The following is a 20,978-nucleotide window of genomic DNA, read 5'->3' as shown; positions in this document are numbered from 1 at the left end:
AGCATCCTTGTTCAGACCGGCCCAGAAAGCGGGCCTGTGGTGGGTTTGCAGGAGAGTTGACAGGTGTTGAAAACTAGCTGTTCTATTGACTGACGTTCCTGCATGCCCTCTTTGCAGTGGCGAGTCTGGAGCAGGGAAAACAGAGACCACCAAGCTCATCCTGCAGTTCCTGGCCACCATCAGCAGCCAGCATTCGTGGATTGAGCAGCAGGTCCTGGAGGCCAACCCCATCCTGGAAGGTATGCAGTCACCCACGGGACCAGCCTCCTTTCCAGGACCTGTGGGCTGGCACCTTCCTGCAAGGGGGTGCCTGTGGGGAAGGGCAGGATAAGCCATACTCTTTTAGCGACTTCTCAGGATTCCTCAGGACACGAAAGGCAAGGATGGGGTGGATGGTAGCATGGGGGCTTCCGGAAAGCACAGAGAAGAAAGACCGATGATCTGGTGAGCTTTCACAGGTGGGATTTCCATGGAACTTTAACAAATATTCCTTTTAAAAAGGGCTCCAAGGGACTTCCCTGGCGGTCCAGTGGTTAGGACTCTGCGCTCGTACTGCAGGGGATGTGGGTTCGATCCCTGGTCGGGGAACTAAGATCCTACATGTTGCGCAATGCAGCCAAAAACTAAAAAATAAAATAAAAAAATAAAAAGGGCTCCAAGATGAAATCAATTTGGGAAATGCTGGGAATGAATTATTGATACAAGGAAGGATCCCAAATGCATTCTGCTAATAAGAGTAGCCTAATCCTCTATTTTTTTCAATTATGTGTGCAGATGAGGATGTGTACGCAAAGGATCTTACTTAATACAGTCACATCATAAAACCTTGCAGAAACAGCTCTAAGAATGCACTTTGGATCGTGTTGCAGCCCAAATGCCATCTGGTCTAAGCTCCTTATCTGCGCCCTGACCCGTGCCAGCTCTTGCCACTCTCTCTGCGAGCTTGCCCTCTCTAACCCAGCCTCCACCCTACAGCCTGAGCAATCTTTCTAAAATGTAAATCTGCCTCCACATTCCCTCAGGAGGTTTCCTGCTTCCCCCGTCACCTGTGGGACTAATTCCAAACTTCTTAGCTTGGCATTCAAGGCTCTGCGCTACTGGGCTCCGCCTGCTAACGGTTCCATCCATCGTCCACTGCTTTCCTCCTGTATCCTATGGTCCAGCCGAATTTCCCTCCCTGGAAGCACACGCCATGCTTTCTGACCTCCGAACCTTTAGCTGCACTTTGCCTTCCTCTTAGCAAACCCTTGGCTGCCACTACTGTCCGCTGTAATCCTACCCATCCTTCGAGTCTGGGCTTGGCCACCTCTTCTGAGAAGCCTTCCCAGAGGACCCCAGTAAAAGTAAATTTTCTCTTCTCTGCTCCCATCATGGGCATCATCCGTCGGCCCTCAGCCTTCGGAAATGCCAAGACGATCCGAAACGACAACTCAAGCCGCTTTGGGAAGTACATCGACATCTACTTCAACCCCAGTGGGGTGATTGAGGGGGCGTGCATTGAGCAATTTCTCCTGGAGAAATCCCGGGTCTGCCGGCAGGTAAGGCCTCCACCTGCTGCACTGGTCCTGGGGGAATCTCCCCCCACCCCAGGATGGGAGTCAGGGGATTGGGGAGGCTTCCAAGAGGGGTCCCTTCCATCACTCTCACCCCTCCTTTCCTCCGCCCCAGACCCCCATAGGCCTTAGCTTGCTGTCATTGAACCCTGGTCCGAGATGGGCCAAGGACCCTTAGAATTGGATAATGATGGTCCTTCCCCAATATTCAAGGAAATGATTTATTCAAGGATTTTCTTTCTTGAATTTTCCATCTATATAGTTGTCTTCATCCTTTGGTGCTTACTACCCTTCACCTCTACTAGAATTAATTCTGAGGCCAGGCCAGTCCCTGTCTGGGGGTGGATGTATCTTCAGGTGTGTTGGGGCCCCTGGCAGGAGGACCTAGATGACACCGTCTAAAAGACCACCTGCAGGAAGTGAGGTGGCATGTGGTCTGTGTCGTCAACACAGGGCCTTGTACTCACAGGGGCCCGGTCTTGGTTTGATGCTCTGTTGTTGCCATCTTGAAATTCTTAATAACTCTTTAGCAAGAAGCCCCATCCTTTCATTTTGCACTGTGCCCCACAAATCAAGTAGACAGTCCTGGGTAACAAGGAACCCAAAGTGTGGCAGCCACATCGGCTGAGTTAACACGGCTTCGTTGGGGGTAGGCTGCTCTCTCATATGATGGTATAACCCCTAACACGTGTGTGCATGAGCACACACGTACCACACACACACGATGTTTCAGATTAGGGATATGCCACCAAAGGGACTGGCGCTGTGTGTTAGGACAGACAGACACCTGGGCAAGCTGAAGAAGGAAGCTCACCTTTAGTGACCCCCACCTGGTGCCAGGTGTTTCCCCTGCATTATCTCATTAGACCTTCACAACAACCATGAGAGACGGGTCTCTTTCTCCCCATTGTATAGATGAAGAAACTGAGTCCAGGTAAGTTAAGTAACTTACCCAGGGTCACAGAACTAGTAGAAGGTAGTCTCTCCGACTCCAAAGTCTGCCCTTTCCAGAAGCTTATAATTCTTCGCACAGTGGTTGGTGAATTCAGAGAATTTGTTCCTCAAAGAGGTACCCCAGAATGGACAGGAGACTTCTAAAGCAGATCAGAGACAGTTCTGTCCATAAGATTAAAATATTTTGGCATATCTACACTGTGGAATGCTGGGCAAGTTAAAAGCATGAGGAGGTGTGTCTGTGTCCGTGTAGACAGACGGCTAAGAGACCCGTTTAGATGAAAAAAAGAGGAAGCTGAAGAACAATAAGTATGTTCTTGCCTAAAAAATAAAAATAAACTTTTAATAGATATACTCTAAGTAAATACATTAGTGATGTCTAGAAAGGAACACAGACCATCAAACTGTTCTGAGGAGGTCATCTGAGGAGTCAAGCTGGGGCGGAAAGAAACTCACCCTTTAACACTCTATACTTGGAATTGTTTGAATTTCACAACGGAGATGCGAAATAAAGTTTAAAAATAATGTTTAGGGCTTCCCTGGTGGCGCAGTGGTTGAGAGTCCGCCTGCCGATGCAGGGACACGGGTTCGTGCCCCGGTCCGGGAAGATCCCACATGCCGCCGAGCGGCTGGGCCTGTGAGCCATGGCCGCTGAGCCTGCGCGTCCGGAGCCTGTGCTCCGAAACGGGAGAGGCCGCAACAGTGAGAGGCCCGCGTACCGCAAAAAAATAAAAAATAAAAAATAATATTTAAAAATGCAGAGGCCCAGCTAGGTAAACCTGTGGATGTCAGGTCCTGGGGGTCACAAGGTGAATAGGACGGCTTCACCGGAGACTGTAAAGAGTCCAGGGTTCTGAGTCAGAGGGCCCGGGTCTGAATCTGGACTCACTGCCTCACCTGTGACTCCGGGCTGCGAGGAGCGGTCAGGATGCAGGGAAACCCCGGGGAGGGACGAGTTCCAAGGGCAAGGTGGCCTTTCCGCGCAGAACAGTCAGGATGAGCTGGCCTTGGAGGAGGACAGCGACCAGGCATGGCCATCCCTCAGGCCAATGCTGGAGCCCTACCTGCTGAGGAAGGAAGCTGGGACAGGGTTGTGGGCAGGAGACAGTCCTGAGGCCCCGCAGCCTCAGGGGAGATGCTTACACGCTCCCTGGAACTCCCTCCCCTCTAGGCCCCGGAGGAGCGGAACTACCACATCTTCTACTGCATGCTCATGGGGATGAGCGCAGAGGAGAAGAACCTGCTGTGCCTGGGCACGCCCTCTGACTACCACTACCTGACCATGGTGAGGCCCGCGCTGCCCATTCCCTCCTCGCCCCTCCCCTTCTCGCCTGCCCCCCACCCCACGCCCTGCCCCGCCTCTCCCCGCCCCTTCCAGTCCTGCTGCCTCCCCACGCCTCAGCAGCCCCACCCCCACCCTGTGGCCTGGGGCGCTGGGAAGAGGAGGAGACCTGGTGCAGGTTTCGGTTCAACCTTCCTTTCCCTCCCTGCCTCTCCCTTCCCCTCCCCCCTCCCCTTCCTACCCCTCCCCGCCTCTCCCTGCCCCCCTCCCCCCTCCCCGCCTCTCCCCTCCCCTTCCTACCCCTTCCCCCCTCCCCCCCACCTCTCCCCTCCCCTTCCTACCCCTTCCCTCCTCTCCCTGCCCCCCTCCCCCTCCCCGCCTCTCCCCTCCCCTTCCTACCCCTTCCCCCCTCCCCCCCCGCCTCTCCCCTCCCCTTCCTACCCCTCCCCCCTCCCCCCCACCTCTCCCCTCCCCTTCCTACCCCTTCCCCCCTCCCCCCCGCCTCTCCCCTCCCCTTCCTACCCCTCCCCCTCCCCCCCGCCTCTCCCCTCCCCTTCCTACCCCTCCCCCCTCCCCCCCACCTCTCCCCTCCCCTTCCTACCCCTTCCCTCCTCTCCCTGCCCCCTCCCCCTCCCCGCCTCTCCCCTCCCCTTCCTACCCCTTCCCCCCTCCCCCCCAGCCTCTCCCCTCCCCTTCCTACCCCTTCCCTCCTCTCCCTGCCCCCCTCCCCCTCCCCGCCTCTCCCCTCCCCTTCCTACCCCTTCCCTCCTCTCCCTGCCCCCCTCCCCCTCCCCACCTCTCCCCTCCCCTTCCTACCCCTTCCCTCCTCTCCCTGCCCCCTCCCCCTCCCCGCCTCTCCCCTCCCCTTCCTACCCCTTCCCCCTCCCCCCCCGCCTCTCCCCTCCCCTTCCTACCCCTTCCCTCCTCTCCCCTCCCCTCCTCTCCCCTCCCCGCCTCTCCCTTCCCCTTCTCCCCTCCCCTTCCTACCCCTTCCCTCCTCTCCCCGCCCCTCCTCTCCCCTCCCCTCCCCGCCTCTCCCCTCCACGCCTGTCCCCTCCCCGCCTCTCAATAACAATGAGGAAGAAGGAAGAAGGGCCCGCTCCTGCTCAACCCTTGGTTTACAGCCTCATAAAAGCCCAAACGGTGGTCGGGCACCTGGGCAGGGACTGAGGACTCCCCTTTTCCATCCTCCACTCCACCCTTCCTGTGTTTGGCTCCACTTGACGGCCATCAGAGGCTTACCCTTATCCGCGTGCTTCCTTGTTTCCTGCTGAACCCATGGTCCCGCCCCACAAGCCTCATCTTCCTTTGGTCCCTGTGGACAGAAGGCTCTGAAACCCTCGTTTCATTCCACTCACCATCCTCGTAGGTGCCGCTAGAACTTGAGCTCCAGGAGAGCAGGGGCCCTGCTCGCTGCGTCCCCAGGCACGAACAGTGTAGCACAAGCAGCCATCAGGCTCACCTTGCTGCCGAGGGAATGAATGAAACCCACGTCTTGACCCTGTGTCCTGCCTAAGCCCTCTCTCCTGGGTCTCTGTCTGGAGGCCTTCATATCTCTTGCCTAGACCATGGTGCTGGCTTCCTCCTGGGTCCCCCGCCTCTCTCCAGACTTGACCCCAATCTGTCATCCAGCCTGAGACCTCCCACAGAGCAAGTCTGACAGACCAGGTCTCTCATTACAGCTCTTCAGGGGCTCCTTGTGGCTCCTGGGCAAGGTTTCCAAGTCCCTCCAGAACCCACCATCCACCAACCTCTCCCCCTCAACGGCGACGCCAGGCTCCTTGCAGCTTCCACCCGTGCCTCCCACCTCACTGCCCAGTTCTGGCCGTTTCTCCCCTGTGCTGCTATGAAGCTCAGCCTGTGGGACCGCTCAGATGCCTCCTCCAGGAAGCCTTTCCCCAGCTCCCAGGAGGCCGGCCCAGCCCCCTTTGGTCTCAGCGCCTGTAACAGCCTATGACCCCGCCATCTGCTTTGTGCCTCCCCTTCTGGATGCAACAGCACCCAGGGCAGGGCCTGATCTCTCCATTTCTGAATTCCCAACAAATAGCCCAGGGGCTGGCATACAGTGAGCCTTGGAAAGTGTTTGTTAAAGGAATGAGCCCGTGATGTTCCCACACCCCCCCTAGAGGGTAAGGCAGGCGTTACCATGGATGGCTAACAAATAGAGGCTCAGAGAAGCCGAATGACTTGGCCGTGGCCACACAGCTGTCAAGCTACCATAGCACGCTGCGTCTGTGTCACCACTGGTCCGCCTCTGTGTATTTTCTTTTTCTTTTTTAAGAATATTTATGTACTTGTTTATTTATTTATTTTTGGCTAATTTGGGTCTTTGTTGCTGTGTGCGGGCTTTCTCTAGTTGCAGCGAGCGGGGGCTACTCTTCATTGCAGTGTGCGGGCTTCTCATTTTGGTGGCTTCTCTTGTTGCAGAGCATGGGCTCTAGGTGCGCGGGCTTCAGTAGTTGTGGCACGCGGGCTCAGTAGTTGTGGCGCACGGGCTTAGCTGCTCTGCGGCACGTGGGATCTTCCCCGACCAGGGCGCGAACCCGTGTCCCCCTGCATTGGCAGGTGGATTCTTAACCACTGTGCCACCAGGGAAGCCCTTCTGTGTATTTTTTGAGCTTGGGCCTCCAGGTGGCCCCTTGGGATCCACCCGGAGCCAGTGCAGTATCACTTACCAGGGCCCTTGGGCTGAATCCCTGATGCATCCCTGCCTTGCTTGCACTACAGTGGAGGAGGTAGGGTGTGGGGTGGCCCCAGAAACCTGATGGGCCCGATCTTGCAGGGGAACTGTACCTCCTGTGAGGGGCTCAATGACGCCAAGGACTATGCCCACCTCCGCTCAGCCATGAAGATTCTCCTGTTTTCCGACTCTGAGAACTGGAACCTCAGCAAGCTGCTGGCCGCCATTCTCCACCTGGGGAATGTGGAGTTCATGGGTAATGCTGTTTCCACCCAGAGTACACCCCCTGGGGAGGAAGAATGGGGGGACTGGGACAGAGGAGGAAAAAATCCCTGCAGGTCCTCACCCAAAGGACCCACCAAAGTCACAGCATCTTGGGAAAGTACATTGAAAATTTTAGCTATGACTTTGGAGGACTTGTGGGGTTAGGGGGAAGATGCCAAAGCTTAAGGCCCTCCAAAGGTGAAGCCTCTGATCAATCACCCCCCACTTTTGGCTGGGAACCCAAAGGGTGAACCAGAGTAAGCAAAGCCATGTGTGAACTTACAAACCAGTTTGTAAGCATCCAGTTGGTCTGGGGATTAAGGTGTCCTGGCTTGTTAGTGCCTCCAAGTGCCTGACTGACAGAGTTGCTGACAATCCTCTATGGAAGAAAATAGCATCAACCTAGATCACAAATTATTCCTTTAAACAGTTTCAAACACAACATCCAGCATGCCTCCAAAAATAAACAAGAACAAGGAAATGAGGTACCATGAGCAAGAATCAGCAGACGTAATAGACAATAGAAACAGAGCCACATAGATTTCAGAGATTGGAATTACTGAGCACAGACCACGAAGCAGCTATGCGTGCTTTGTTCAAGAAAAGAAAAAACCAAGCTTGAAAATTTAGACAGGGAACTGGAAACTATAAAAAAAAGTGACATTACAGATTTTAAAAGGAACCACATAGAAATTCTAAAGTAAAAAAAACCCAAGATGAACTCAATGGATAGTTTTTTTAATATATATATATTTTAAACTATTTATTTATTTATTTATTTATTTATGGCTGCATTGGGCCTTCATTGTGGTGTGCGGGCTTCTCACTGCAGTGGCTTCTCTTGTTGCAGGGCACAGGCTCTAGGCATGTAGGCTTCAGTAGTTGTGGCACGTGGGCTCAGTAGTTGTGGCACACGGGCTTAGTTGCTCCACAGCATGTGGGATCTTCCCGGGCCAGGGCTCGAACCTGTGTCCCCTGCATTGGCAGGCAGATTCTTAACCACTGCACCACCAGGAAAGTCCCTAACGGCCAGTTTTATAATGTGAAAAAGGAGGAAATGTCAGAAGAAACTGTGTGTACAGCATGGAGAGATAAAAAGATGGAAAATATAAAAGAGAGAGTAGGAGACCTAGAAGATACAGTGAGAAGATGTAGTATACATTTAATTCGAGTTCTAAAGGAAAAGAGAAGGATGGGGCATACACAACATTTGAAGAGATTATGGCTGGCTTTAGATGTAATGAAAGACACCAATTCATAGAGCAGTGAGGAAAAGATGGACTTTTCAATAAACTGTTCTGGAGCGATTGGGTATTCATATAGAAAACATGAACTTGAACCACTGTCTCACAGAATATGAGGAAATCTACTCCAGGCAAGTTGTTGCTAGGTGACCATGTAATGAACCAGACGTGGGTGCTGACAAGCAGGGAGCTTCAGGACATGGAAGAGAATCAAATGTGATATTGAAGAAATGAAGCCAAGTGAAAGAATACAGACAATTATAGATCACACACAAAATTTAAAAACAGGTAAAATTAAATGCTACAAAGGAACGCAGGTAGTTAGATGACACACAGGTAAACAGGTAAAATGCTGTTTAGGGATTCATATGTAGGTACTAAAAAGATAAAGAGAAAATAGGGAACTGGTTTCCATGGACGTCAGGAGAGTACTGCCTCTTGTGGAGGAACTGGTCCGAGCAGGAAAGGATGTAGGAGGCTCCGGGTGTTAGCGAGGCTCTGGGTTTTGGCTTCAGTGGTCGTTACACAATGTTGACTTAATAATTATCCGTTATAACATGCCCTTGGATTTTGTGCATTTAAAAAAATCTGTATGCTTTATTTTACAATTTTTTAAAGTTTAAAAAAGAAAAGAAAATACAGAAACAGCATTCCTCCCTTCCCCCAGCTCAGCAGCCCTAGGGTGGAGGGACTCAAAGGGGAGGGACTTGAACTAGGAGGTGGGTCAGGAGACGTGCAACAGAGCTGGGCCCAGCTTGCAGCCACTCCCCCGCTCAGCTCTGTGCTCGTTTAACCAAACGAACGAACACGCCTAGGTTTCTACGGACAGCAGAGTGGATGGAAGGGGACTGATGGATCTCAGCAGAGGGGGACATACCCTGTTAACAGTAGTTACAGCTAAGGTGTTGATAGGTCCCCAGGGAGGCCTCGGCTCTCAGAGGGGGTCTGGGAGAGGCAGTGCTTCCCTCCTGGGGGCGGTTGTCTCTAAGTGTGGATCTGGGGCTGCCTTCCTGCGGCCTCGTCCCATCACGTCAGGCCAATTTGCCTCTCAGGGTCATTGCTTCTCTCTGCAGCTGCGGTCTTCGAGAACCTGGACTCCTCTGACGTGATGGAGACGCCCGCCTTTCCCACCGTGATGAAGTTACTGGAGGTGACTGGGCTGTCATGTCCGCCAGCTTCCATTTTCGTGAGGAGCCCGGGGGTCTGGGCTGACAGCCCTTCCCAGGCTCTAGTTCCTTCCTCCTACCCCTCTCCCAGGCTCTCCGCTCACCCCCTGAGCTCCCTGGTGGAGCGTTGCAGGCCCTGGGGGTGGGAATCAGGGTGGAGCCGTGGAGCTAACCATTAACCAAGTCCTGGAAATGATCAGTTTGGCTTGAACGTGTGTTTCTTCCCTTTTCCCTGACACTCCTGCTCTTCTGTGGCCTTTACTCAACTTTCCACCCCACCCAGACCACAGGCTCTCCCCGCTCACACAATCTGATGTCCTTACATCAAAAGATCCCTGCCCCGTGTCCTGGTCCCCGGGGCTTCTCCATGAGTTGTGCTATTATGGGCCGGTGGAATGTGCTCAGACCATTCACCCTACACGTTATTAAGGAGACCAAATAGAGCGTTGACTAGGAGGATGAGCAATGGGGCATTGTAATGTCCTCCATATCACACCCCGCTGGCAGGTCCAGTGGGAAATTAATAGAATCAGAAGGGGAGGGGAATAAAGCAATCACATTAGGTGGGCATGTTTTGCTGCTAATGTTCTTCATGTGGTCAGGGCTCTCAGAAACCTTCGGTTTTTGCTGGTTCAGTCTTCCCCACATGGTGGGAGGGACTTCATCCAGATTCGTCTTGCTCCCTCGGGTCTTCAGCCTCCAGGCAGGAGTGACGTCAGTTGGGGACGTATCCAGATGTCAATGGCCAGGCCTCAGAGCCCTTCCTTCCCATTGTTTCCCAGGGTCCACCCAATGGCGGACCCAGCACCAGGAGACCAGCACAGGACTGGTCAACCAAGCAGCCAGTATGCTCGGGGCCCACCCAGCTTGTGCATCCTTCCCCAACACTGATACCCCAGTGCTCAGACGGACCCTGGACCAGGCCCTGCCCAGCATCCTGACTCTGGCCCTAGTCACAGGCATCTCCTACCCTCAGGCCTTGAGCATAGGGTATTTGGTCATGAGACAAGGTGTTGGCGCCAGGCCCTGCTCAGTCAGCTGTGATGCCAGCCCCCACCTGCCTTCCAGGTGAAGGACCAGGCACTCCGAGACTGTCTGATCAAGCACTCCATCATCATCCGTGGGGAGTTTGTCACCAGGCCCCTGAACATCGCCCAGGCTGCAGACCGGAGGGATGCCTTTGTCAAGGTGCAGAGCTGTGGGAAAAGGGGCCCGCATGTCAATCTGTTGAGCATGGCTCCTTGCCTTGTGGGTGGACAGCAGGAAAGGGCAGAGATAGCTGGGCAAGTCCCAGCTCTGCCGGTCACCTGCCTGGTGACCATGGGCTGCCTAGTCTCTCCAGCGGGGTTTCTTACCTTAAAGTAGGGATGATCTCCTTGAGTAGGTCCATGAGATCCAGTGTGCCTGCAGCCTTTCCAGGTGAACTGGAAAGGGGCAGCCTTCCTCTTGTACATCAAAGCCTGTGGGCTCTACCCCATATCTCCGCAGGGCATCTATGGGCGCCTCTTCCTGTGGATTCTCAAGAAAATCAACGCCGCAATTTTCACCCCACCTGCCCAGGACTCCAAAAACGTGCGAAGGACCATCGGCCTCCTGGACATATTTGGTTTTGAAAATTTCCAGAAAAATAGGTATGGAGATCAGTGCACCTGCTTTTGGAAAATGGAAGATAAGCTTAGCTCTTCTCTGAGCCAGCTGGAGGGTAGCCGTTCCTCCCCCTCTGGGCTAGGAGCAGGACCTCTCACCTCCACTCACAGAAACCAGGGTGAGTCCCTCAGCAAGACTATGGCTTTCCTCAGTGAGGTGGTTCGTGTGCATCCCCTGGCATCCACAACATGTCTAGAAAAGGCCACGTAACTAAAAGCATCCCTGAGAGTCATGCTAAAAGCACCTCAGCATTCATCACCCCTCTTGAGCCATCCACTCTCCTCAAGAACTGGAGTGAATCATCACATGTGGTTAGGGTGAAAATGGAAATCAGTAACACTGATGCAACTGCATCTAGGTGGGATATCATACTAGGTAATGGGGTTTGTGGCCCATCACTGACTCTTCAGTTTGGCAGGGGTAAGGTGAGGCAGGACACTTCTGATCCAGTGTCCCAGTCTGGAGGCTGAAGATCTGGAGACAAGAGGCAGTTCAGAAAAGTAATTCCCAGCTGAGACTGTGATGAAGGCTGGGGGTGGGGGTAGAGAGGGGTGGTGAGCGGAGCCAGGCAGTGGGGCCAGATGAGGACAGGTGTTGCTCTGGGCCGTTATCTGGGGGCCGGAGGACGAGGAAATGAGGACTAGGGACAAGCAAGCAGGAAGCGTCCCACATGCGTGACCTAGCTTACCCAGGTGAGCCTGGTTCATTTAAAGGGATGGGCTGGATGGAGCCTAGAGTTGGTTCTGTTACCAAACTGAATTCAGGTCTGCTCACCCAAAGTGCAGCAAAGCCAATCTACTGACACTGGGCTATAGTGAAGGAAAACACGGCGTTTATTGCAGGGTCAGGCAAGGAGAACGGGCAGCTCATGCTCAAAACACAAACTCCTTGATGACTTTCAGGGAAAGTTTTTTAAAGGCAACTTTAGGGGTGAGGGTCACAGCGTACGTGATCAGCTTGTGGACTTTCTTCTGATTGGTTGGTGGTGAGGTAATGGGGTGATGTTTCAGGTAGCTTAATCATCAACCTTCTGGTTCCAACCAGTCTGGGGTCTACGTGCTTGTGGTCAGTGTGTAGTCACCATCCTCCACCTGGGCAGGGGTCTTAGTTTCTGTAGAAGAACTCAAAGAGATGCATCAGATTGTTATGTGTACCCCTTGAGGAAGAATTAGGACTGTTTTATCACTGCATTATTGTTTCTTGACTGCATTTCCTCACTTCCCTAATTAGTAACTGCTTGAGTCTGCTCTTTGGAACTCAGGGATGGCCTAGGAGACTAAAGCCTTTCTCCACAAACAAGAAACGGGGGACACAGAGGGGCTTTTGTACCCAGGAGGGTCCCTCAGGGTCCTGCTTGGTTTCGGTTCCAAGTGGAGGCCTCTGGGCACTATCAGAGGAGCCAAGGGGCTGTCCTGACCTTGGCATGCCCCTGCCTGAGGCCCTATCTCCAGCTGAAGTCTGAGAAGGTCCCTTTGTTGCAGGAAGGGGAACCGCTTCTAGGGCCCAAGAGTGGGCCCTTGTCTAACACTCGGAAATGAATTGTCCAAGGAGACACATGTGCTGACAAAGCAAGAGACTTTATTGGGAAGAGGTGCCCGGGTGGAGAACAGGAGGGTAAGGGAACCCAGGAGAACTGGTCTGCCATGTGGCTCGCAGTCTTGGGTTTTATGGTGATGGGGTTAGTTTCCGGGTTGTCTCTGGCCAATCACTCTGACTCAGGGTCCTTCCTGGTGGCGCGCACATCGCTCAGCTGAGATGGATTCCAGAGAGAAGGATTCTGGGAGGTTGGTAGGACATATGGACTTGTGTCTCCTCTCTCTTTTGACCTTTCCCGAATTCTTGTGGTTGGTGGTAGCTTGTTAGTTCCACGTTCCTTACCAGGACCTCCTGTTGTAAGATAACTCATGCAAGTGGTTAATATCAGGCCTGGCCAGGGCGGGCGGTTTCGGTCAGTGGAACTTGGCCAGGATTGTCAAGATACAAGCCATTCCGAATGCAAGCACACGGGGGTGACAGCCTCCCAGGACCAGCTCTCTGCAGGCAGGCGGGATGGGGTAGGGCTGGCAGAACTCAGCCCAACGCAATGCAAGCTCTAAGTAAACTAAAAAGTGATTCTGATCATTGGTTTCTGGCCCTGAGAGGGGCCGTTGAGCAGACCAAGCACACTTTTGGACCCTGTGGAGGTGGATGAGTGGTTGGTTGTAGGGGATCTTGCCATTGATGCAAGGACCCTCCGTGAAGGAGCCACGAGCCGGGTTTGCGACAGGGCTGCAGTCCGGGGGCCACGTGAAGTAGCAGGGCCGTGTCACTCGCAGCACCCAGGCACTGGCCCGACCAGGGTTCACCGAGCGCTCTTGTCGACTGAAAAAAGTGCGCAACCTCAAAGTTAAGAGTCATGTTTTATTCAGTGGACATTCTTAGGACTTGAAGCCCAGGAGACAGCATCTCAAGTAACTCTGAGAAAACTGCTCCGAGGAGGTGAGGGGTGTCCCAAGGCATATAAGAGTTTTGCAACAAAGGGCAGGTAGTTGGAACATCAAAAGATTATTGTTAATTAAAGAAAATCAGACATCCTAAGTTAAGGCATTTAGCGCTTTTCTATGTATGGGAAGATGCAAGAGTCAGGGCTCACTGAAATCATTCCTTTGATAGGCACCTCAGCTCTCTGGGGCCAGTGTCCTGTGCTTTCTCATCCTGAGTCTCCTCAATCTGCACCGTTGGGGGTGGCTGCAGTCTGATGACTGCTAGATGGTGGTCATTCCTTGTCTCCATCCTGAGTTCCCTCAGGGCTCATGGCTGTGACACCCTTTGTTTACTGATACGGCAGGCAGCATTCTTAGTCCACACTCTGCAGGCAGTGTGTTCACTCTCTTGGGTTAACAGACCTTGAACAACCAGTCCCAGGTACCATGCGGCTTTGCATAAATGGGCAACCCATCCTGAAAAAGAAATGCCTAAGTGAGACCCAGAGGGTCAGAACAGAGCAGAACAAGCAGGTCAGAGGAAGGAGGGGAGTGGGCTCACACGTGTGAAGAAGACTCAGAGTTAAGGAGGGGCGAGGTGCCTTCCCAGCACTGTGAGAAGTCCAGGGTGCCCCTCAGCCACTTCCTGGCAGAGACAGGCAGACTTTCTACTGTGTCACTGTCTGTCTGGATCCCAAAAACAATGGGCGCCCAGGTCCTCTAGGATTCGAAGCAGGGGGAGAGCGGGATCAGATCTTCTCCCTCTGGTGGCTGTGGAGAGTGATGGGTGGGAGGGGCGGTGAGGCTGGAGGCAGGGAGAGCCATGAGGACGCTGTTACAGTGCTCCAGGTGAGGAAGAAGTGTGGCCTGGATTAAGGTAGCAGCAGTGGCGGTGAAAAGAAGTAAACAGGTCTGTGCTGGAGGAAGCGTGGACCAGACTTTGGCAACTGATTGGAATTGGGGAGGAGGGAGATAGGGGTGTCAGGCATGATGGGCTGGTTTCTGACCTGAGCTAGGGGCGGTAAGTGGTGGACCCTTTTCCCAAGGTTGGGAGGATTGGGGTGGGAGTAGGGAGTATGTCTGGTTGATGCAAAGGAGCCCAGCCAGAAGCTCATCTTAATACCAAGGCCACTTGCCCATGGATGCTCGGGTGGCTACAGGACACTTGGTCGCCCAGGGATTGTCTCCGTGTCAGGATAAGCAGGCCTGGCAGAGGACCGCAGGGGACCGGAAGGAACCAAAGGCAGGGGCTTGATGATACACAAGCCTCCTCATTTCTCTGAGTCTGTTTGCTGTGGGGTGGAGGAGGTGATGGAGGTGGAGGTAGAAGAAGAGAGAGGCTGTGTGTCAGCGTGTGCATGTGTTTGGGGGTATGCAGCTGTGTGCCAGTGGCCGGCTGCGGTAGCGATCGAGCCAACCCTTCCCCGCCCGGGGCGGCCCTGTCCCCACAGCTTCGAGCAGCTCTGCATCAACCTGGCTAACGAGCACCTGCAGCAGCTTTTCGTGCAGCATGTGTTCACCATGGAGCAGGAGGAATACCGCACCGAGTGCATCGCCTGGGACTACATCCACTACAACGACAACCTGCCCACCCTGGACCTGCTGGCCCTCAAGCCCTTGAGCATCATCTCCCTCCTGGACGAAGAGAGCCGCTTCCCACAGGTGCGCCCCTGGGCCCGCCACCCCTCGGGTGGAGACCCCACACGTGGGAAACTCCAGGGCTGGTGCAACCTCTGCCGGGAGTTAGCAGACAAGCCCCAGCCTTCCAGCCTTCCTCTCCTTCAAGGCCTGCCCCCTGCAGGGAGGCACCTGACTCTACCCTCACTCCCACTCCCCAGCATGCATTATTTAGATTCAAGAACACACCCCAAGAGGGGGCTTGTTCAGCCTTGTGGGTCAAGGGCTGCAGAGGGTTCAAGACAAGGAAACACTTTCACTCTCACTTTGGGGGACTCTGCCTGTCCTTGGGGAGATGGATTCTCAAAGGTAGTCAGTAAGAGCTCTGATCTACAGGAGGGAGAGGCTCTGGTCCCTGGGCAGCTGTAGGGAAGGGGAGAACAGGAGAGCTGGCGGTGAGGATCGGCAGACCCAGTCTCTACTCCCGCCTCTGTCCTCACTCACCGCAGCAAGCTGCCGCCACCTGGGCATCCGTTTGCTGTCTGTAGAAAGGCCCTCAGTGATTCTGAACCCAGTTGTTTTGCCCCCTTGAGGGAGCCCCTGAGACCTAGGAGTGTGCCAGCTGACTTCTCCGTCGCTGGACTCTGGGACCTCAGCTCATAGGGTATCCATTCTTCCAGGGGACAGACACCACCTTGCTGCAAAAACTGAAGAATGTCCACGCCAACAACAAGGCCTTCCTGCAGCCCAAGAACATCCACGATGCCCGATTTGGCATCGCCCACTTTGCCGGCGATGTGTACTACCAGGCAGAAGGTGGGTGCAGCTCCTCTCCATAGCCCCTTCCTTCTAAATCCCGAGCCCTCCAGGGAGGCCAAGGGGACTAGGTCATTTTGCAGAACCAGCAATGGGACAGAGGGAATGGAATGGACCAGGCATGTTTGTTTGTGTTTTGTTTTGTGAGTAATAGTTCTATTGAGAGATAATTCACATACCGTAGAATTCACCCATTTGAAGTCTACAACTCAATGGTTTTTAGTATATTCACAGAATTATGCAGCCGTTGCCACAATTTTTAAACTTTGCCATCACCCCAAAAGAAACTCCCATTAGCAGTCATTCCTCATTTCTCCCCAGCCCTAGGCAACCACTGATTTCTGTCTCTATGGATTTGCCTGTTTTAGACATTTCACATAAACGGAATCGTTACACCATGTGGCCTTTGTGACTGGCTTCTTTCACTTGGCATAATGTTTTCATGGTTCTTCCACGTTGTAGCATGTGTCCGTACTTTGTTTCTTTAAATTACAATATTCCACCGTACAACTATGCCACACTTTGTTTATCCCTTCATCAATTGATGGATATTTCGGTTGTTTCCACTTTTTGGCTATTATGAATAATGCTGCTGTTAACACTCATGTCCAAAACTTTAAGTTTTCCTTTTTTAAAAAAAATTTTATTTTTTGGCCACGCCCCACATTTTGCAGGATCCTCGAACCCAGGTCCTTGGCAGTGAAGGCACAGAGTCCTAACCACTGGGCTACCAGGGGATTCCCCACATACAAATTTTTATGTGGACATATGTTTTCACTTCTGGGGAGTATATACCTAGGAGAGGAATTGCTGGGTCTTATGGTAATCCTATTTAACTTTGACAGTAAGCACCAAACTGTTTTCCAAAGTGGCTGCACAATTTTACATTCCCATCAGCAATATATGAAGGTTCCAATTTCTCCAGCTGCTTATGAGCACATGCTAATTGTCTTCTTTTTTATTATAAGTACCTTAACAGATACAGAATGTGCAAATATTTTCTCCTGTTCTCTGGGATATCTTTTCACTCTCTTGGTAGTGAAAGTGTATATGCTGAGATAAGGTCAGGCATGGTTTTGATTGGAGAAATAAAGGCCTGGGGTGGTCAACCTGCTGATGTGCTTAGAAAAATGGGAAAGGTGACCAGAGAGTGCTGTGGTCAGGAAAACGAGGCAGACGGTCATAGTGTCACTGTGGGGCTCATATGGAGAAATGAGGAGCTGCTCTGATCTGTTTAAACGGAAACTCGGAGTCAGGGATGCTCCAAGCACTTTTCAGGTGGAGGGACAAGGCAGCAGGAGGGGCTGATGTTTTGGGGGTTTTTTGGCAGTACGCGGGCCTCTCACTGTTGTGGCCTCTCCCGTTGCGGAGCACAGGCTCCAGACGCGCAGGCTCAGCGGCCATGGCTCACGGACCCAGCCGCTCCGCGGCATGTGGGATCTTCCCGGACTGGGGCACAAACCCGTGTCCCCAGCATCGGCAGGTGGACTCTCAACCACTGCACCACCAGGGAAGCCCCTGATGTTTTTACATAGAAGAGGGGCAGTGTTAGGAGGTCAGGGGATTATTTCTGTTGGAAGAATGAGGAGGTGAGTCTGCTCCTTTGTAGTTCCCACCATATCCTGGCTTTGGGGCTCTTCTGAAAGGGAGCGACCAGAGCTAGTGGGACCCCAGAATCCCAGAATACAAAGACACTGAGCGCATCAACATCCATGGGCTACTCAAGGCCAAGTTTTAGTTTTTGAAGTGACCTGAAACTTTCATGTATGCTAAGATTAAGGTAGCTTCTTTCTGAGTGCAAAATTTTATTCATGTTCTTTAAAGATGAGCCCGCTGGTTTTTCTTTTGGTGCCCTGCTGTGCTGACAACTTAAGCCCCATTTACTCTGTCTTTTGAGGGACTGAGCCCAGAGATGCCTTGACCCTCCCCCGACTCTGAGAACACCCAGGGCTGGGAGGCTTTGCCTAAGCCTGGAGAGGCACAGGGTGCCACCAAGTGTCTGCCCATCCCCACCTGCAGAAAGCAGCCTCCTGGCACACAGTTGGGTGGCCTTGGAGCCTCGCCTAGGCTCTCACCACTCCCAGCTTGGTGAGCATGGCCCCAGCTCCCGGTCCAGTCCCCTCCTCTCACAGCACCTGCTGGCAGAGGGGGAACCAGGCTTCCTTCTTCCACCCTTGATGCGGCCTCCCTGCACCCCACACCAGGTTGTGTGGGTTTTTCTTTTTTTTTTGGTGTGCATACAATTCAGTTATAGTTTTGTTAAATTAACTGTTAAATGGCAGAGATACACAGATGAGCTTTATAGTATTTGGGGGATTTTTTGTTTGTTTGCTTTTGTTTTTGTTTTATAAATTTATTTATTTGTGGCCGTGTTGGGTCTTCGTTGCTGCAAGCGGGCTTTCTCTAGTTGCGGCGAGCGGGGGCTACTCTTTGTTGCGGTGCGCGGGCTTCTCATTGCCGTGGCTTCTCTTGTTGCAGAGCATGGGCTCTCCGCGCACAGTCTTCAGTAGTTGTGGTGCACCGGCTCAGCAGTGTGGCGCACGGGCTTAGTTGCTCCGCCGCATTTGGGATCTTCCCAGCCCAGGGCTTGAACCCGTGTCCCCTGCATTGGCAGGCGGATTCTTAACCACTGCTCCACCAGGGAAGTCCCTGGTCTCCTCTTCTTATACGCCACCAGTCAGACTGGATTAGGGCCCACTCTAACAGCCTCATTTTATCTTAATTATCCCTTTAAAGGCCCTTCTCTCCATATATAGTCACATTCTGAGGTACTGGAGGTTAGGGCTTCAACATATGGATTTTGGGGGGCAAACAGCTCAGCCCATACATTGCCCTCCCTGATTTCTGGAGGCTCAGTCCTTAGGCTGGAGGGCCCCCTGGCCCTAGAAAGTCCTTCCAAGGCCCCAGAGCAGGGCTGGTAGAGGGGCCCTGGGGTTCCCAGGCCCTCAGGGTCTCCTTAGTGAGTGACAGACATTCTTCGTTCTTAAACCTACTCTGTCCAAGCACACACATATGCTCACACACATGTGCACACAATGCCTATGGGCACACATTCATTTCCAAGACCGGTGCAGTTTAAACTTATGATGAAGAGGGAAATACGTCTCAGGACCTCATAATCAGCAAGTCACCCCCCACGCCATCCTTGAAGCCAGGAAGCCAAATGGTGTTTAATTTCTTTCGTTTCCCCGTTTTGGGCTTCCAGGAAGAGCAAAGCAGCTACTGCCCCCACGCTCGTTCCGCAGGGGCGTTTTGAAGTGGGCGCTCCTGCACAGGCCAGCCAGCTGGGAAGGGTGGGCCTCCAGGTGGGAGTGCCCAGGTCTTCCCCTCCAGACTCCAAGCTGCCTGGACGTGACCAGGTTGCCAGATTTTCAGGGATTATGAGGGGTGGGGAGGTTTCCGTACTTTCTCCTTTTCCTTCTCTTCTTCTTTTGGCTCCTTTATGTAAACACGCAGTTGCCTCGATCATACTTGTCCAGGGTCCCCAGAAATTCAGAGCCCTGATGAGAGCCTGCAGGCACTGCCCTGGGGGAGGTCTAAACTGCACATGGAACGGACACTCCGTCTGCCGTGCTGCTAGTGGGTTCCTGGGTGTATGTGGCAGTGACAGCGGTGGCTGGGATCGCTGGGATGTTGAGGGGCATGGACTCGCTCCTGCCGTGGTCCACCCGGGGAGCCGTGGCTGGTGGAGCAGACGGGAAGTCCTCAGGCCACCCCTGAGCCAAGTGACAGGGCGGAAGGGAGCCCCAAGGAGGGCCTCTCACCCCACTTGTGGGACAGGAGAACCTCCTGGAGTAGACGACGCTTGAGCTGGTCTTAAGCACAAACCAGGGTTGGCCTGGGTGGGATGGGAGGGAAGAGGGCCCCAGAGGGCTCGTGGAGGCTGCAGGCCCCCCTGGAGGAGATGAAACCCCCTGGGGTGGGACGCAGGGCCTGGCGGAGAGATGAGGTCTTCCTGGGGTGGGGTGCAAGCCCCAGGGGAGAGAGGAGGAGGAAGGCAGGCACTGGCAGCACAGGAAAGGTACAGAGGGGTGACGGGTGATGTGCCCTCTCAGGAAGGTCCCTGGGGCCAGAGGGGCCAGGCAGGCAGGGAGGGGCGGGCGGGCAGGGTAATCAGGCGGAAGGACCGGTGGCGGCTCGGATAGGGGCGGCAGTGGGGATGGGGGCTAGTGCGGGCCGCGGGATGTGGCCGTGACCGTGACAGCGCCCGGCGCCGGTCCCCGGTGATGGAGGCAGGCCTGGAGGGGTGGCCTGCGGGACTCCTGTCGCACCGCGCCCGCCCCTCGCCGGAGTCAGCAGCGGTGGCCGAGCTGGGTGGGGGACTCTGCTTCCCTGCAGGCTTCCTGGAGAAGAATCGGGACGTGCTGAGCAAGGACATCCTCGCCCTGGTCCACTCCTCCGAGAACGAGTTCCTGCGGGAGATATTCGGGCTGGAGTCCTCGGAGCGCAAGCTGGGCCGAGGGACCACCGTCCGGGTGAAGGCGGGCAGCCAGCTCTTCAAGGTGGGCTCCGTGGCCCTGCCCAGCCGGGGGCCTGGGTTCTCGTGTCGGGAATTCTCAGGCGGGGGGCAGAGGTGACTGAAAACGGGGAGAAGGGCTTCAGGGGCAGCGGGCGGGGCGGGGGCGGGGGAACGGGACTCCGCCTGCTTCCCAGTGAGTGGTGGACTCTAGACGGCCCACCTGCTTTGGCTTATCTTGTTTCTTTCTATATCGGCCTCTGTGTGTGTGTTGTGTGGTGTGTGTGGTATGTGGTGCGTGTGTGTGTGGTGTGTGTGTGTGTGGTATGTGGTTTGTGTGTGTCTGTGTGGTGTGTGTGGTGTGTGTGGCATGTGGGGGGGTGTATGTGGTATGTGGTATGTGTGTGTGGTGTGTGGTATGTGGTTTGTGTGTGTCTGTGTGGTGTGTGTGGCGTGTGGGGCGGTATGTGGTATGTGTGTGTGTGGTATGTGGTATGTGGTTTGTGTGTGTCTGTGTGGTGTGTGTGGCGTGTGGGGCGGTGTGTGGTATGTGGTATGTGGTTTGTGTGTGTCTGTGTGGTGTGTGTGGCGTGTGGGGGCGTATGTGGTATGTGTGTGTGGTGTGTGGTGTCTATGTGTGTGTGTGTGTTGTATGTGGTGTGTGTGTGTGTGGTATGTGGTATGTGGTGTGTGTGTGGTGTGTGGTATGTGTGTGTGGTATGTGGTGTGTGTGTGTGGTGTGTGTGGTATGTGGTGTGTGTGTGGTGTGTGTGTGTGGTATGTGGTGTGTGTGTGGTGTGTGTGGTGTGTGGTGTGTGTGTGTGTGTGTGTGGTATG

At 53.9% G+C, this 20,978-nt stretch overlaps 1 protein-coding gene across 2 annotated transcripts in view; it reads left to right on the top strand.

The window, feature by feature from the left end:
* The window catches only part of MYO7B (myosin VIIB), a gene marked incomplete at its 5' end in the record, with an annotated part of 68,992 nt that overhangs the window by 10,812 nt on the left and 37,202 nt on the right, over nt 1–20,978 (top strand). For both annotated transcript variants that reach the window (XM_079710746.1, XM_079710745.1), the window contains 10 exons: nt 118–239; nt 1,396–1,538; nt 3,679–3,792; nt 6,572–6,725; nt 9,051–9,127; nt 10,212–10,331; nt 10,632–10,774; nt 14,704–14,914; nt 15,550–15,685; nt 20,024–20,187. In XM_079710746.1, coding sequence (XP_079566872.1) covers nt 118–239; nt 1,396–1,538; nt 3,679–3,792; nt 6,572–6,725; nt 9,051–9,127; nt 10,212–10,331; nt 10,632–10,774; nt 14,704–14,914; nt 15,550–15,685; nt 20,024–20,187 — 1,384 coding nt within the window. The remainder of the gene's footprint in view (nt 1–117; nt 240–1,395; nt 1,539–3,678; nt 3,793–6,571; nt 6,726–9,050; nt 9,128–10,211; nt 10,332–10,631; nt 10,775–14,703; nt 14,915–15,549; nt 15,686–20,023; nt 20,188–20,978) is intronic.

The sequence above is a fragment of the Hyperoodon ampullatus genome (genome assembly GCF_949752795.1).
Source record: "Hyperoodon ampullatus genome assembly, chromosome: 8".
Taxonomy (NCBI): Eukaryota; Metazoa; Chordata; class Mammalia; order Artiodactyla; family Ziphiidae; genus Hyperoodon; species Hyperoodon ampullatus.
Note: the sequence above shows the minus strand (reverse complement) of the source record. Positions and strands in the feature narration are given on the sequence as shown.